We start from the raw sequence: 17,370 nt of genomic DNA, 5'->3' as shown, positions 1-17,370 counted from the left end.
AAGGATTTCGTGAGTCTTACCGGAACAAGGCTGTGGGAGCATTGATTGCCCAGCCTTTTCCCCGGCGGTGGTTGTGGCGGCTGAGAAGCTCTGAGAACACCTTGCGGAGGTCTGTCTGGGCGCCAGGCTTCCCCTAGTTTCTTTCTTTTTAAAAATTTTTTTTAGTGTTTATTTATTTTTGAGAGAGACAGAAAGAGCACGAGCAGGGGAGGAACAGAGAGAGAGGGAGACATAGAATCCAAAGCAGGCTCCAGGACCCGAGCTGTCGGCACAGAGCCTGACATGGGGCTCGACCTCACGAACCGGGAGATCCTGACCTGAGCCGAAGTTGGATGTTCAACCGAAGGAGCCCCCCAGGCGCCCGAGATGACCTATTTTCATAGCAGTGCGGGGCTCTGTGATTGCCAGCTCGGCAAAATAAAGGCCTTCCTTGAAGAATAGATTTTCTTAGACCTTTGTGTTTTAAATATTCACCTGCACCAGGGACAGCCTGTGTCCGTGTGTGTGGCAGGAGCCCTGGCGGAGGCTGAGCTCAGAGCTGGCCGCCTCCTCGCAGGCACAGCTGCACCTGAGGCGCTTAGATTTCTGAGCAGGAGGAACAGAAGCGTCCGATAGGACCGTGGGGGCAGAGCTACCCTTGACCTATGGTGTCAAAGGTGTCTCACGGGGGGGGGGGGGGGGAGGTGTCTCACGGGGGAGGGGGGAGGTGTGCCGACAGCGTCACACAGCCACAGAAATCACATGTGAGGTGCAGCAAACTGGCCTCCGTCAACCATACTCCAGGTACTCCCGGCTCACGACCTCATCTCTGGGCCCATATGTCTCCCCAGTGACCTTGGGAAAGGTAGCAGTCCCACCCACCCCTCTTCCTGCTTTATTTTTCTCCCAGGCACCAGGCGCCGTATTTGTCTGCTGGCTTGGAGTCTGTCGCCCACGATAGTGTCCAGCCTGGGAGGGCCCCTCCCTGCCTTCTCCCAGGGCCCAGGACAGACCTGGCCTGTGGTTCCTGCAGCAGCCTCTGACCTTGGCTCTCTCAGCGGGGCCCAGCCTCCTGAGCAGATCTGTGGCCGGAGCCCGCACTCGGACGACGCCAAGGCCCAGCCCCAAATGGCCTAAGAGAAGCAGAGTGTCCCCTGCAAGATGGGGGTGCCCGAGGGCCCCCGGTGCCAGGTGCAGGAGAGCAGGGCCCTCTGGGGCTGCAGGTGTGCCCAGGGGACGAGAGGGTAGAGACTCCCAGGGACCGGGGTGGTGACCTGTGTCTGTGCGGAGCAGAAGGTTTGCATGCGGGACAGCAGTGTGGCCTCCAGGGCTTGGGCTCAACCCCACAAGGACCTGGGCCCGAGGCTTCGCACCCAGTGGTGGGGCCCGTCAGGAGCTGAGGGTGGGGTGGGGGCGGGGCAGACAGGCGGGGCTGGAGGCCACTGGGCTTGCGCCCTCCTGGGACACCGCATTGCTCCCACCCAGGGTGAGAACCAGCCTTACTCTGGGCTCCATTTGCCTGGTGGCTGCAGCCCCTCTCTGGGTTGAGCAAACATGGACCGAGCCCACCCCCCTGCGTGGGGCCCCATCCCCCACGCCCTCTTGCTGTGTTCCTCGTGGCCCTGGGGGGCGGCGGGCTCCTGGGGGCCCCAGCCCTTTCCTCCTGTTGGTGAGACCCGCTGGGTTCAGTGTTTGGGGGAACTTAACACTTTATCGACACAGACTCTCCTGAACGCTGCGGACTTCTGCATGGTGGCGTATATGCCGTGTGGGCTTCTGCGCATCCACCTGATGCAACACGGCACGCTCCGCCATGTCTGTCCACCGCTACTCGGACAAACCCTGGTGGTGGATCTCCTCTTCCCCCTGCCTCTGGATGCCCGAACGAAAGTCAGCACCTCCTTTAGGAGCCAGAGTGGGGCTGACGGCGGCAGGATGCTGAGCGGGGGCTGGGCGGGGCAGTTAGGGGAGGTCCCGGTCCTGCCCAGAGTGGATCCAGAGCCCACGTGGGGGAAGGGACCCAGAGCAGCAGCTGGTTCTCGGTTCCACCTGGAGGGTCTCCGGAGCACATGTGAGCCGCTGGGTGCAGTGACGGGGGCCTGGGCGCCGGGGCGGAGCAGCCGGTCCGAGGGGTGACCCGAGGAACCTCCACTTAGCAGAGGACAGAGTGACTCTGGCTGCCCAGTGGGGCTTGAGGCTCCCCTGGTGGGGTCCGGGCCGGCTGCTCCTCTGAGCAGGGTCACTGTGGGCAGAGCTACCGCCCTCTGGGACGGCCTCGCTCACGGCTGCTGGCCTCGATGGGATGCCCGCCCTGCCCAGCCCCGGGCCTGCCCGGGGACCCCTCCCCGCTCGCCAGCCTCGCCTGTCCAGCAGCTACGGCTGGGGTTCCCGTCCCACCTGTGTCTCCCCTGTGAAGCTTCCACGTGGCCGGCTCAGTGCCCTGCCTGCTGTCTGGCAATCCTGTCGTGTGCCCCCCAACCCTGGGCTCTTAGGAAGTGCTCAAAACCACAGGGTGCCGTGCACTGGGTTACACGTCCTCCCTTCCCTGTCCCGGAAGCGGGCCCAGGGAAGGCCACGGGGCTAGCCAGTGTGGAGCCAGGCCACAGCTCCCCACAGTGCTCGCACTCTCTGCTTCCATGCCCCGCAGACCTCTGAGCGCCTCTTCCCCGTGGCCTCTCCATCCAGGAAGCCCACCATGATAACCTCGCTTTCCAGGGCGTAAAAGTGCAGGGAGAAGCATGGTGTGGGTTCCCTTGTGCTCCTGACCTGTGGTTTCATACACCTTGGTTCCTGTTTTCCCGTTCTGTTCCTCTCCTGGAAGGACCTGAATGAAGTCCAGGATTTGTGGTTTCTCTAAAACCGGGTATTGTGCTGGCTGAGCCCCCTTGCTAACCCTTGGCCCGGTGGTGCCCCTACTCGGGGCCCAGCACCGTGCTGGCCGAACCCTAACTTCTCCTCCGGGGCTCGCTGGGCTGGACCTCCCAGCGCCACGTGCTGGGCCTTGTACGGCAGATGCCCTCCGCAGGCTCAATGTGCTGTTCTCGCTCTCGGGGTGGGCACGCCATGGCCCTTGTCTGCCGCTCCCTGTAGGGGCAGCCCAGGCCGCAGGGCTCGTGGGCATCTGGAGACCCCGAGTTTCTGACGGGTGTTGGGGGCACATGGAGCCAGGTTAGCCCGGTGCACAGGCATGGGGGGCATGGACTTGGAGGTGCAGACCTAGGGGGGCACAGACTTGGGGACGTAGACCTGGGGAACAGAACTTGGGGGGCACAGACCTGGGGCACAGGTGGGGCCCAGCTGGCGGCCTGAGAGTCAGCTGGGGGAGCCCCAGCCAGGATGGGGAGGGGGCAGGTGTGGAAAGCAAGGCTGGCTCGGGCTGCCTGGAGCCCAGAAATGCAAGAGGGAAGGAAACACGGCATCAGGTTGAGAGCAGAAGCGGGAGCCCCGGACTGGCGACTCCAAACTGCTCTCACTCACAGATTAACGCTCCCCGGGGCACTGTGTGTGCCTGGTGGGGAGCATCTTTCCTGAGAGTTGTGACAGTTAACAAGGCTGCGATTTTTAATGACCCCTTTCTCTGGGAGGGGTTCATGTCTGGACAAAGTTGATAGAAACCAGGATCTGGGTGGTTCACCCGTGGTCCCCACAGGCCCGGGGACCGCCCTTCGGAAAGTCCCTGTTATTCACCCTGGGACTGTGGCAGGCTCCCCTTTAGCTCATTCAGCGAACCCACAGGCGACCACCCCCAGGAGATGCAGCAGGAGGGTGGGGGGCCTGCTTCCAAGGCTCTGGGCACCTGGGAGCCCCGGGACCCTGCTTGCAAGGCTTCATGCGTCGGGTGCAGCTTTCAGGAGGGGGTGTCTGGGTGCCTGGGACCGAAGAAGGGCTGTTCCGGGCACCGTCGGCTCTGTTCACGCCCCATCCCGGCTGTGGGTCTGTGGGTGTGGTGGCCTGGCCTGACCCCGCAAGGAGCCCAGAACAAGGGACAGCATGGCCCCTGGGACCCACCTCTCTGCCCTGGCCCAGGCGCTCCCTGCTTTGCACAGGAGCCTGACTTCCGCCTTCAGCCATCACCCAGGCCCACTTCCAGGGTGAAGTGTGTCACTGGGGGGCCGCAGGGGGCTCCCTGCAGTGGTGGGGGGTGGCCTCGGGGAGCTGCTCCAGCCCCGGGCGTGTGGAGGGCACGGGTCTTTCTGCCACCTGACCCGGCATCCCTCTGTTTTTTCTGCAGTGAACTTCGACCACTTCCAGATCCTTCGGGCCATCGGAAAGGGCAGCTTCGGCAAGGTAAGGCGGACCCAGCAAGGAGGCCATGACGGGACCAACCCCTCTGCCCGCCAGCTCTGGAGAGGCCGGCCCCAGCTGTGCCTGTCGGTGGGCCTTGTGGACAAGCTGGCGACGTGGGAGGTGTCAGGGGCACTAGGGAGCCTCACTCAGGAGCACTAGGGTCTTTAGTCCAGGTCTTTGGGGGGCTTGTAAGTCAGCCGGGAGCTGAGGGTGCAGACGGCACAGCTCTGGGCTCCGCGGGACCGAGACCCTGACCCCTGCTCTCCAGTGGGGCGGCTTTCCTTAGAAATGGGCCCGCTCGCGGCCTCAAAGGGAAGTGTCCTAGAAGCCCCTGCTGTGGGGAGGGGGTGGCAGCAGATGTCCAGTGTCCGGGAGCCGCTGGGACACTCGGACACCATTGTTGCAGTTGGAGCCCAGAGGCCAGGCAGCTTCTCCAGGGGAGCAGACGGCAGGACTGGGGTGCAGGGGAGCACGGGTCTCACCCAGAACAGCCGTGCTGCTGGCTCCTCGAAATAGGCCTGTGCGGAGACCGTCTCCAGTTCCTTCTGGCCACATCTAACTTCCTGATTGCTGCCTCCTAATGTCTAGAGATTGGGGGTAATTATAACTCAAAGAGGCTTAACGAGCGCTCCGGGAGGGTTAAAATTAGCTCTCGGGACTCTGCCTTGATGGGTCTGTCGTAAATGGGTCACTTCTGAACGGATAGTTTCTTTTCGGCAGATAAGGAGGCTTGGCAGATGAGGCCTTTGGCCCCCTCTCCGCACAGCTGTGTGGGTGCAGTGGCCCAGGCTGCCCAAGGCCTGGGCAAGTCATAAACCGAAGCAATTAGGAGTTCACTCAAGCACTCTTTCCTTACGGAGAGAGTATTTTTAACATCTGCTGGTCAGGCTGACCTCTGCCCTCCCTGCTTCTCCCAACTGAGTGTAAATTCTGCCCCCTAGAGCCACAGAGAGCGTGGGGAAGGTCGAGGGGCGGACAAGGTGGGGCTTAGGGTTAGGGTTAGGCATTGGAGGGCACCAACCCCGACCAGAATTCAAGACTGGCTTCTATGGGGAGACATGGAAGTCACGCAGACATTTGGAAACGGACTGAGGAGCGGTGTTGGGGACCGACCTGGGGCAGCCACTTCACTGTCCCCCCACTCCCCATCCCTACCATCCCCCTCATACGCCGCTGAGCAGCACCATCCCCCACAGCGTCTGCAGAACCCCAGGGTTCTGGCTCTCTGACCAGTTCTTGGCTTTCAAAGCCAGCTGGCCACAGGGTCCCGGAAACAGAGCTCTGCGGGGTGGTGAGGTGGGGAAGGAAGGGAGCCACAGGGTCCTGCTGAGACTTTACCCTTAGAAGCTGCCGTGTAGTGGGAGGACTCCTTCCTGCTCCCTAACGAGGTTGCAGCTGTGGGGTGCCGTGTGCTGGACGGGTTTCCGGACTGTGGGCAGACCTGGGCTTTGGTCCTTCCGGCTGTTCTCGGGGGCTGGGCAGTGACCCCACTGGAGAAGGAATGAGGATTTGGAGGCTCGCCACAACCGGCTCCACGTGTGTGTGGCTTGGCCCAATGTGCCTCTCTGTGCGCGGCCTTATTTCAGATGTCTACATGGACTCAGCCCCATGTGGACACCACAGTCAAGACTGGCCTTGTAAGAATGACTCTGAAAGCCACTCTTGGTGGAGTGGGTGTAAACATTCCGAGCTCACGCATGCCCGTCAGTGAATGGGGGCAAAGCGGTTGGGGTTGGTGCGTTTGGTGTGAGCGGTTACCTTGTGGCTGCCCTGCCCTTCGGGACAATAGCTCCGGAAAATGGATTATCCAAGGTTGCTGTACCTGGTCCTTGGGTACAAAGACTGTTTATTGTTTTCGTTTCTGTTTTTTCCCAGTTGTGTGTGTGTGTGTGTGTGTGTGTGTGTGTGTGTGTGTGTGTGTGTGATAAATTACACGTAACAGGAAACGTACCATTGTAACCATTTCTAAGTGTGCGGCTCAGGGCCATGGAGCCGGTTCACACTGCTGTGCGAGAAACCCCTCCGTCCACCTCCGTCGCCTCGACTCTTTTCCTCTAGTAAAACCGAAACTCTGCCCCTATTAACCACCACCTCCCCTTTCCCTCCCAAGTTCCCGATTCTTGGAGAAATCACGTCCCGGGGAGCGTGGGAGCAGGTGGTGCGAGTCCACCGTCTCGATGCCGAGAACCCCCGGCTCGTGGGTCGAGGAGCCTTGTCCCGGCTCTTCTGACCAGGCGAGGAGCCTGGGAGCGTCCCCAGTGCAGGAGGCCGGGAGGGCGGCCGCTGCCGCGGACCTCGCGCGTTGCCCGTGCCTGGGCTGGGGGCCGGGGGACCGGCGCGCCCAAGCGGGTGTGAGCCCAGCTGCGTGCCTCGCTCCGGGACAGGTGACAGCTCAGGTGAGCAGGTGGAGCAGGTGCGCGCCTCCGCGGGGACGAGTGTGACAGCCATTGGCAGGCGCTGTCTGCCGGTGCCCGGGGCCTCCGGTGGCAAGTGAGCCTTAGTCCAAGTGAGCCACACAGGGGACGGTCAGGTGGGAGGAGAAGGGCCGGGGGAGCCGTCCGCGCCGCTCTCACCAGGCAGCCCTCCGATTGGCTGGGTGCGGCCCTGTGCTGCGGCCCGGCACCAATCACGCGGGGGTGCTGGGGCACTTTGATTGGCCCTGGCGGTCACGTGAGCGGGCCCGGTCGAGGAGGGCAGAGTGGTGCCCACAGTGGCTGCGAGCACGGAACTGCGAGGCTCTGTGACCCCTGGGGCCTCGTGTCACGTCCGCGCGTCCCGGCCGGGCTGCTGGGCGGGGGCCCTTCTGTGCTCCTCCCCAAACCACCCCAAACCCTCTGCGGGGCTGCGCCCCACCCCTCCCCGGGGCAAGGGGCGGCCCTGCCTCCCCAGCTGCCCTTTCCCCGCGGCTGTGACACTCGAGGGCCGGGCACACCGCCTTTTCGGGGTGGATGTGGTGGGGGTCGGTGAGGTGCACCCTTTCCCGCCCCCTCCCCGCCCCAGCCTCCCGCTGCTTCTCCTTCCGGCCCCCTCCGGCCCCCTCCCTTACCCAGGCTGTCCTGGACCGCCCCTCCCGCGCCCTCCGTGCCCCTTCCCCGCCCCTTGTCGCCTCCTGCCCGCCCCCAGTCTGCTCTCTCCCCGCCCCTAAGCCTGTCCCCGCCCCGCTCCCGAGTGCCACCGCCCCCCCCCCCCCCCGCCGCCCCTAGCCTCCTCCTCCCTGCCCCCCTCCCCTCAGCTTTCTGCCCCTGAGGCGCTCGAGTCAGCCCTGCGCCCTTGCTTTAAGACCTCTATTACTGTGTTTAATCAGAACAAAGCAAACACTCAGGGTTGGAAAAGACTTGTTTACTCCATCAGAAATTTAACCTTGCACCTGGCCTCACTGCCCCTGGGCCACTGGCGGGCTGCCCTGTCCGTCCCTCCCTGGGGACCCCAGGGTCTGTACTGGCTTCCTACCCCCTACTCCTAGTAAGTCGTCCCCCTCCCGCCCCCCTGCTCTTACAAGATGCTTGCTGTCCTCACGTATGTTTCCAACTGAACTTTTACCTAAGTTTTGTCATGATCGAAATAAACATGAAATCTGGGTAGGAATTACATGTAAAGATTAAGAGAAGATTGATATGTTACCTAGCTAGAGATCTAGTATTTTTTTGTTCAAATGTTGTCATATATTTTCATATTAATCCCTCACGTTTTACTGTTTATTATATATCATTCTTGTAGTTATCATATGTTGAGCTGTTGTGCACATCGTCTCTTTTTGTTATTGTGAATAGATTTTATTTTCTAAGTTTTTTTCCAGCGTATTGGAAAGTGGAGACCCTGTCACCCTCCTACCCCTGTTCCCCCACGGCTTCTGCTGCCCTCTGACTGCCCTCCCTTGGCTGCTGCGGCCGAGGACTTGGACGGTCACTGGCTGTGGCTGATGGACCCAGCCGGGGTGGGGGGTGTGGAGTGGGGGGATCTGGCTTGGCCAACCTGTACTCCCACTCCTGACTGAACCTGGGGCATTTGGGACTCAATGTCCTCCATGCTGGAAGGTCTGGGCTCCCGGTGATGCTGTCTCTGGCGCAGAGGCTGGGTCCCCACTCACGATGGGCTACAGAGCCTCCTTGAAGTGTGCACCTGGTCAGGCCGCTGGATCGTCAGGAAGCAAAGGTTGAGGCAACAGACAGGCACAGCCCTTTATAGGAAGCAAAGTCCTGTCTCCTGGGCATGGGGTGTCCCTTTGTGAGTACAGAGTCCCCTGACCTGGGTACGTTCTTCGCAGTGGTCACGATGTGGTATTTGAGCGGGAGTGTCCCAGCCCTTGTCCTGTACCCCAGCCCCTTTTGGCCCCGTGGCCTGGTTTTGTCTCGGGGCGTATTTCTGCCCTTCACTGGCCGGGCCTCCTCCTGCCCGCAGCCCTGCGTGTCCCGCACCCCAGGGCACCGTCTTCCTCTCTGAACTTACAGAAAGGCTGGGCTGGAGCTCACACAGAGGCCTCTGGGAGTGCCTACTGCTGTCGATTTTCAGGTGGGTGGGCCTGGCCGCCTTCTGCCCACCACCCAGCCCAGACCCGTCAGGAGGCCGTGGGTTCTGAGTTAGGGCACTTGCTGTGAAATCTGACCCGGGGACACTCTCCCCTTCCCCCCCGGGGTCCAGCTCTTGTGGGAGGGCTCTGGCTGGGCTGTTACTCATGGAGGGAGGAAAGCACTGGCCAGCCTCACGTGTCGTGGCCAGCTTCACATGATGTGGGCGGAGCCTCACGTGATGTGGCTGGAGTAGCGTGTCTCATATTTCTCCAGTTTATGGGGAAACAACTAAGATAGGGCACAATGTACTTTGGCCACAGACCCCACTAATTCAGGAACCTTCTGACCCCCCCTGTGACCCCAGCTCCTGATATGGTCTCTGGAGATGAGGTGGGCTGGGAGGAAAGAGCAGTCCTGAAGCTTATGACCCTGTTTGTGGGGACGTCCCAGGACTGCCCTGGCAGCACCTGAGATGACGCGAGTGACCAGCCACCCAGAGCTACAGGATCTCCAGTTGACCCGGGAGGAGCCCCTCTGGGGGCTTCACTATCCGTAATGGCAGAAGCGCTTCGGGGAGAGAGCGGCAGTGGCCGGAGCTCCAAGGCGTCACGTTCCTGCCGCTCCTGGACCCGGTCACATCCTGAGACGTCCAGGCACCAGGTCTGGACTCTGGATCTTAGAAACCATGCTCTTGTTCCCGTCACATGCTTGATGGTGACCCCGCCACGCAGGTCGCTCAGGGAACCTCGGGAAGCTTGGCCGAAGGCAGGCGGGCCGCGGCCGGCAGTGTGGGCAGGAGCCCGCAGCTGGCGGCCTGGCGCTGGTCACCTTGGGACGCACGTGCCCACACCCTGGTTCTCCCCCAAAGTTCCACCCTCTTGGCCACACAAATGACCCTGGACAGTGAGGGGCCTCATCCCATCCCACAGGGAGCCAGCGCGCACACACACACACACACACACACACACACGCACGCACACATACACACACACACCTGCCAAAATCAAAATCCAGACAAAGGCAAGCAAATAGAAAATTATCCACGTTGGTGGTAGAAGAAGTTGAAACCTTGAATAGGCCAATGAACAGAAGAGACCTTGAAAGAAATTAAAACCCTGCTGTTAGAATATCCCACGGGACCATACGGCCCATGCATCCCACTTCCGGGCGGGCCCCCTCACAAACTGAAAGCAGGGTCTCAGACACCCGCACCCCCGTGTTCACAGCAGCACAATTCACAGGAGCCCACAGGTGGAAGGGACCCGAGTGTCCACCGTGGACGAGTGGACAAACAGTGGTCCGTCCATGCAGTATCGTTCAGCGTTAAAAGCAGAGAAAGGCTGACGCCTGCTCCAACGAGGGTCACCCCTGAGACCCTCCTGAGTTCTGGCTCATCTGACCCAGAGCCCCAGGCAGGGCTGGTGAGGCCCAGGTTGCTCACGCCCCAGGCCCTGAGCCCTGGAACACTGGTGGGGGGGCTTGGCCTTGGCCTTTCTCCGGGTGCCGGACCGGCTCACAACTCTTACCCGGTGCCCTGGTTCTCCTGCACGGCTGCCTTTCCGTCTTGGTTCCACTCTGCAGAACCCATGTTCGGATTTAAATTTCATAAGTGATCCTATGAGCAGCTATTACCTGGGGTGCCCTGATAGGAAGTTTAGCCACAGAGCCACCAGCCTGATGAGGGACGCTGCCTAGCTGACCTGGGTCTGTCTATTCTGCCCCCAAAAAGGGACCCTGCTGGGTGGGGTGGGGCTAAAGGGCAGTGACTCTAGAGGGGAGAGGGATGCCGGGGACCAAACAGACCAAGCCCTAAGGGGTTGGGGAGGGGCACAAAGCGCCTGTTGGAGAACCAGGTGCGTTGGTGGGAGGGGCCGTGGGCGGTCAGTGTCCAGCGAGAAGGAACTGGACAGGGGCAGCGGGGAGGGCAGGGGCCGAGAGCACAGCCTCCTTCCTCTCCCGACCACAGGGAGCTCACTTGGTGGAGGGGTCGGCTCTGGACGCCCCCCAGGCTGAGGGCAAGGCCAGGACGGGACCTGCAGGGACCGGCACCTTCGGATCCAAGAGACCCAGCGTGGCAGGTTCCCCTGGGAGCAGCATGGAACAGACCACGGGCTTCGAAGTGGGCCAGAGCACAATGTGAACTTGCTGGGTTGGTCTCTGGGTCACCCAGGCTTCGATTTTGTGCCTTAAAATAGCCATCTCCCTAGAGGCTGATTCTGGAGAAGGATGCTCACACCTGCTTTCTCATTCTTGTCCCCGGACAGCGTGTGAGTGGTCATCGTCCTGGTTGCGGGGCTGCTGGGGGACTGACGCCTGAGAGGTGCACCTGGTTCTGGGCGGAGTGGCTGGGGAGGGCCACGTGGGTGGACGGCGGAGGGTGAGCCCACAGCCCGCCAGGGACGGCCGCCCCCACATGTGTCCTGAGTGAGAAGGAAGCTTCCTTTACTAGGCCGGTGCGGCTGCCTGGGTGCTTCAGGAGTGGGAGGCGGTGTGGGCGCCCTGGAACCAGGCTGTCCCAGGAGCCCCCCGGGTCCATTTCCAGTCTGGGTGTCTGGCCACCTGTGGGCTTTGCTGCCTCAGGTGGGCTAATCAAGGTTCCCAAGGCACTCAGCCCTCAGTCCCCAGGATCCCAACCCCCAGGCCTCCCCCAGCACAAACCTGCCCATCCTGTGGGCTCTGCCTCTTGGGGAGGCAGCTCTTGGGGTTCACCCGGTGTTACTGCTGAGGCCCCTGCTCAGGCCTCACATCTTCTAATTTTTAGTTTTTAATTTTGAAAAATGTCAAGCACATGGGGCGCCTGGGGGGCTCAGTCGGTTAAGCGTCCGGCTTCGGCTCAGGTCATGATCTCACAGTTTGTGGCTTCAAGCCCCACATCGGGCTCTGGGCTGACGGCTCAGAGCCTGGAGCCTGCTTCGGATTCTGTGTCTCCCTCTCTCTTTGCCCCTCCCCCACTCACGCTCTGTCTCCCTCTCAAAAATAAATTTTAAAAAACATTGAAAAAATAAAAAATAAATTGAAAACTTCAAGCACAGGTACAGACGGGGAGGAGGAGAGTAGTTCCACACCACCCGGGCATTCCAGCTCCGTGGACGTGTAGTTTCAGTGCCACCCGCTGCCCGCCTCCCACCCACACCCCGGGAAATGACCCCGGGAAAGTGTCTCCCCTTATTGGCATTTGCAGCGTGTGTCTGCGAGAGGGGAAGACTCTCCTCAAGCATGACCACGGCCCCTCCCACGCCTGAGATGCTTCACGCCAGTCGCTCGTATCAGGTTCACGTTCCCCGACGTCTCACAAATGTTCCGTGGTTTGATGGTGATGGCCCACGCGATGACGCGCAACGCCGTCCACACGAGGCCCGTCCAGGGCAGTCCGTGGCCCTGCTCCCCGTATCCCCGTATCCCCGTGGTCCCTCTGTGGGCCTCCAGGCCGTCGTGCGTGCTGGTCCCTGACATGCTCCCCACCTGCCTTGTGTGCATCCGTCGCGGTCTCCACCTGCGGGGCGGGTCAGGTTCGACCCCGCCGCACCCCCCACCTCGTGGTCCCCGGCAGAGCGTGGCGGCCAGCGATGACCACCGCTACCCCCCTCCTTCCGGGGGATTGTTCTCTGATGAGCTACCATAGTTATTTACAAAACAAACTTGCCATCAGCGAAGTTTGTAGGGAACAGCTCGTGCAGGTTAAAGGCCTTTGTCCCCTTCACTGAACGGCGCTCCGGGATGAAGGGGATCCCCCCTCCTCCAGCGGCTACTGGAGCAGCGCTCCTTGGCGCTGTGACTTTGTGGGCGGGACGCGTCTGCCACCCTCCAGTGCACTTCATGATAAGCAAGGTTGTGCATCTTTAAGTGTTAGGAGGCCAAGTGACGGGCCGTTGCCTGTGTTTCTATCCAGTTGATGGTCTTTTTTTTTTTTAGAGGCTCATTGTATACCAGGGATGTTGGCCCTTCGTTTCTGATGTCAGTTTGCAAATATTTTCCCCGTGTGTTGTCTTTCAGTTTTATGTGTCTTTTCCACGTAAAATGTTTTATTTTTATGTAGTCTTGTTTATTGACCTTTCTCCTTGTTGCCAGGGGTTTTGTGTCCTGGGAATGTTGTCCCTGCCCCCACCGTGTTTTCTTTTCTCATGCCTACATCTCATGCATCGTGTTAGAACTGCATCTGGAATCTGTTCTGGCTTGTGGCTTGTCATGAATGGATCCAACTGTATCTTTTTTTTAAAGAGTGATTCGGTTATTCCAACGTCGCTTATTAAGAAGTCCACTTTCCCATAAATTTGAGATGCCACCGTTATGCTATGCGAAGCCTTTCTGCGGCGGGTCTGTTTCTGGCTTCTCTCTTCCTTCCCTTTGGCCTGAACACCTGTCCTGCCCCAGGACACACTTTCACGGGTGAAGTTCTAGTGTCTGTGGTCACTGCCTTGCTCTCCTTTTAAATGTTTTTTCTGGGGGCACCTGGGGGGCTCAGTCGGTTAAGCATCTGACTTCGGCTCAGGTCATGATCTCACGGTCTGTGAGTTCGAGCCCCGCATCAGGCTCTGTACTGACAGCTTGGAGCCTGGATCCTGCTTCGGATTCTGTGTCTCCCTCTCTCTCTGCCCCTAATCCACTCACATTCTGTCTGTATCTCTCTCAAAAATAAATAATAATAATAATAATAATTAAAAAATTTTTTTAAATGTTTTTCTGCCTATTTTTGCATGTTTTCCCAAATGAATTTTAGGACACGCTTGTCAGCTCCAGGAAAGGTGGACCGTGCTGATAAAGCCCCTGGGGAGGGAGCCAGAGGCAGATGGCCCCGGCCTGCTGTGCACGTGCTCAGCTCACTCCTGAGTCCTTCAGGAGAGAATCAGTCTCCCTCACTTTCCGGTGCTTATTTGATTCTGTCTGATGCAGACACAAAACAAAGTCGTCGAGGTGGCTGTACGTCTTCCATTGGGTTTGGCCTGGACGCTGGGCCCCGTGTTTGCAGGCTGGAATGGGGGCTTCGTGGGGACCGACTGCACTCTGCTTCCTCGTCCTCAAGACGAGGGTGCTGTGGGGATTACATGAGAAAATGGAAGTGGACCCCCACCCCCGGTACCCGGGTAGCTGGTCGAGGGCCTGTCTGTGGATGAGGGGCCCCGTGTGGCCAGGACATGGCTGTGGCTGGCTCGCTAAGCACCCTGCTAGGACCCTGGGGCAGGAGCCTGGCCACACCTGCTCCTTCTGCCTGGAGAGGAAGCATCTCTGGATGGCACTGGACCCTTCGTCACATGTTTATCAAAATGTCCTCACTATGTGCCAGCCCTGTTGCAGGTGCTGGGAAACGTGGGAACGAGGCAGACAAAATCCTGCTCCGCAGGGCAGTCTGGCATGCAGAGGTCGGCACGCCCGGGAGATCCTGATCCCAGCTCTCCCCCGGCGAGGGGCGGCCCCGCCGTGGGGTCTGGACGTGGGTCCCCGGGTCAGTGAAGCCGGGCACCCTCGGGAAGCTGGTGCCATGGAGGCCGGGCTCCCACTCTTCCCTCCATCCACAGCCAGACGGCCTTTCCCGTGGGGAGAAGCTCGCCAGGAGGGACCAGGAGGCAGTTTCATTATGATGTGTTGAGGCTCCAAGGACCTGTCATCAGGCATTTGCTTTCTGGGGAGCAAAATTACTTGGAGAGGAAAAGAGCTTGGGGTGAATCACTAAATCTGCAAAGCGCATAAACAGCGTTGAGCGAACACGGCAATTACCCTCATTGCTCAGCAGCTCTTCCGGGCCGTGCTGGCCAGCCACACTCACAGGGACCCCCGGCCGCCCGCACTCGCGGGGACCCCCAGCCGCCGCACTCACGGGGACCACCCTGGGTCCTGGGGTCGGCACAGTCCACTCCTCGTGCGACCATCCGGTTGCATTTCTTCTTAGTCCACCCAAGTCGATTACTGGAGGAAGCGGCTCAGAAAGACGTTTTGTTCGAGGAACCCATTGGACGGCCCCAGAGGCTCAGTCGTGAAAGGCCCCAGCGCTCCCGCTCCCGTTCTGTGCTTGCTGCCCGTGTGGCCTGCGCACCTGAGGTCCCCGCGAGCAGGGATGGCACCAGACCGGGCAGACCGTGGAGGCCGGGCCGGTCGAGCCTTTCCGGCCGAGGGTGGTCGCCAGCCCTGTCGGGGGAGCCCCGTGTGAAGGACGCCAGGGTGGAGCCCAGGGCCCCTCCCGGACAACTGTCGAGTGCCTGGCGGCCCGTGGGCCTCCCAGAAGTGGTGTGGTCAGGCCCAGGCTGGAGGACACAGGGGGTCAGAGGGGGCTGCAGTGGGGCCACGTGACAAATGGCCCGGTTGGCAGGGACAGAGGACAGCGGGTGTCAGGTAAGGGCAGAGGCTGGGGCCCAGCGGGCAGGGTCTCCGACACCAGAAGGAAGCAGGGTATTTTCAGAGGCGGGCACCTCCAGAGGGTGCAGGGAAAGGATCCGTGTCCTGGGGCTGCTAAGGAAGTGGTACAGCTTCAGGGCCTCCGACGACAGAAGCATATCCTCCCACAGCTCTGGAGACCAGAAGTCCAAAGTCGGCGTGTCCTCTGGGCTGGGTCCTCCTGAGAACCCGCAGGAGGCAGACTTTGCTCTGTTAGGGTTTGCCGCTAAGCCCGAGTAGTCAGCCGACATAAGACACGTTTATTTAGTGCAAGTCTTAGGTGGCCCGGGAGCCCTCGTGAGGTCATGGAGACCCAAAGAAGTGGCTGGGCCCACGTGTTTTCATGTCGGGTTGGACAGAGGCAATGTGGAAGAGTAACCACACTCTGGGGGGACCGGAAGGTGAGAAGCAGGTCTGTCCAGAAGTCTCTCGGCCTTACCTCCCTCCTGGTGCAGGGGGGACATCTTCCACCATCGTCCGCGTGGGGCGTGTTCTCTGTTAGGAAGGAAGGGGGCGCCTTTCTCGCACCTGCCGGTGTTGTAAATGTCTCAGCTCATGATGTTGTGCCCGAGTGGCAAATTTTAGCGACACTCCCGCCCCCTTGAAGCTCCCCCAGAGCGTCACAGTCCAGGCGCCGAGTGGACAGCCTGCTCCATCGCTCGTCAGTCCCGAGAGTAGGTCAGTTCAGCGAAACGGGTTTCAGTGTTGCAGGTGGTGTCCCCGCAAAGCCACGCCTGTCTCTAAAGTGTGAGCAGTCGGGTATTTAATGAGAAGCGTTTCTGTGGAAACGAAGACAAAACAAAGGTTGATGTCGGACTAAATCATAAACCCAGACTCTGAGCCCGGAGGGCGGTCAGCTGAGATTTTAAGTGACTGGTCTCAGTGCCTCTGGATGGTGGAGGGAGGAGAGACGGGGGCTGTGGGTGCGTTTCCTGGTGTTTGGTTGGAATGTCTCTGGTGGCCTGGGGTGTCGCGGGGAGCTTTCGGAGTGGCCCACGCAGCCGCATGCACGCGGTCTGCTGGCGTGCTTTCTCTGAAGTTATATCAGCTTGTCCAGCTGCTTTGGGCTTTGGGAAAAGGGCAGTTTTCATTTTTAGTTTTTCCAAGTCAGAAAGATCGGGGGCGGGGGGGGGGGGAATCTGGAAATGTTAATTATTGACAGAACGCACAAAATGGCAGGAGGCAGTTTACAAGGAAGAAGCGTGGCACCGCGGACACCCCACGTGGAAGGGTATCATCGCTTTTATCGAAACAAAATTCTCCCCCACAGTAACCCCCATTTTCATTAAAGACGATTGAAGTCAGACTAATTTTTTTGCAAAATAAGTCAAGGCTCATCAAACGTGGCCTCATCAGTTATGTAAGTATGGCGACAATAGTGACTGAACGCATAGGCCCTTTTAAGTCAGCGTTGCTGGAACTTTTATGAGGAATCTCGGATCAGATGTAGGCTCTTGAGGCTAAGAAACCAGGTCAGGCTTTGCCTTCAGGACCTAGAAATTTGGATGAATTCCTGTCTTCTCCGGGTCCCCGAGGTGCCCTGGGATTCCTGGGTCTGTCAGGAAGTGACGTCTTTACTCACCTGCAGGGCCAGGAACCCGTGAGCAGGCATCAGGCTGGCATTTCCGGGCCCGTGGTAAGCGTGGACCCCGTCAGCTCAGAGGAGGAGTTTCTCACGTCTGGCCGAGCGATTCCATGTGCCGCGCTTTCAAATGTGGCCTCCCAGTCAGTCTTGGTGATAGAACCGATGGTTTTAATCACGTCCTACTGCTAAGAGGAATCTGTTGATTCCCGTTGAACCTACACAAATCATCAGCGCAAAAGTCAGAGTATTTAAGTAGCAGTTGCTAAATTTTGGAGGAATCAGGTGGGGAGAAAAGCCAAATGTCCCCATCCCATTCCAAAGCTATAATCTACCAGACGGCTGTGAGCTATAGACAGCTTGAGAGAAAGGAGAAATAGGATTTCTTAAGTCTGGAAAACCAAACATTAAGGAACCAGCCATGTTTCAAACAAAGGTCAGAGATGTGGTGATCTCCCTCACGGGTTCCTTCGGTCCCGCGTCATTAAATCTGGTGTGCTCCATCCTGGGCTGTCGGCTTCTTTAGAGTTTCAGAAGGTCTCCTCTGGCTCAGGGGCATGATCACACAGTTTCCAGAAACCTCTCTCCCAGGGTCCCTGTGGAAGCCGGTCCCGGACTTCCTGCAGATGAAACTCTCTCGTCTGTATG

At 59.7% G+C, this 17,370-nt stretch overlaps 1 protein-coding gene across 3 annotated transcripts in view; it reads left to right on the top strand.

Moving 5' to 3' along the window:
• Positions 1–17,370, top strand: part of STK32C (serine/threonine kinase 32C) — a 78,297-nt gene that overhangs the window by 41,905 nt on the left and 19,022 nt on the right. For all 3 annotated transcript variants that reach the window (XM_023241145.2, XM_023241146.2, XM_045040894.1), the window contains exon 2: positions 4,211–4,266. In XM_023241145.2, coding sequence (XP_023096913.1) covers positions 4,211–4,266 — 56 coding nt within the window. The remainder of the gene's footprint in view (positions 1–4,210; positions 4,267–17,370) is intronic.

This window comes from Felis catus, chromosome D2 (genome assembly GCF_018350175.1).
Source record: "Felis catus isolate Fca126 chromosome D2, F.catus_Fca126_mat1.0, whole genome shotgun sequence".
NCBI classification, from domain to species: domain Eukaryota; kingdom Metazoa; phylum Chordata; class Mammalia; order Carnivora; family Felidae; genus Felis; species Felis catus.
The sequence above is the reverse complement of the archived record's forward strand: the minus strand, read 5'-3'. Positions and strand labels throughout refer to the sequence as shown.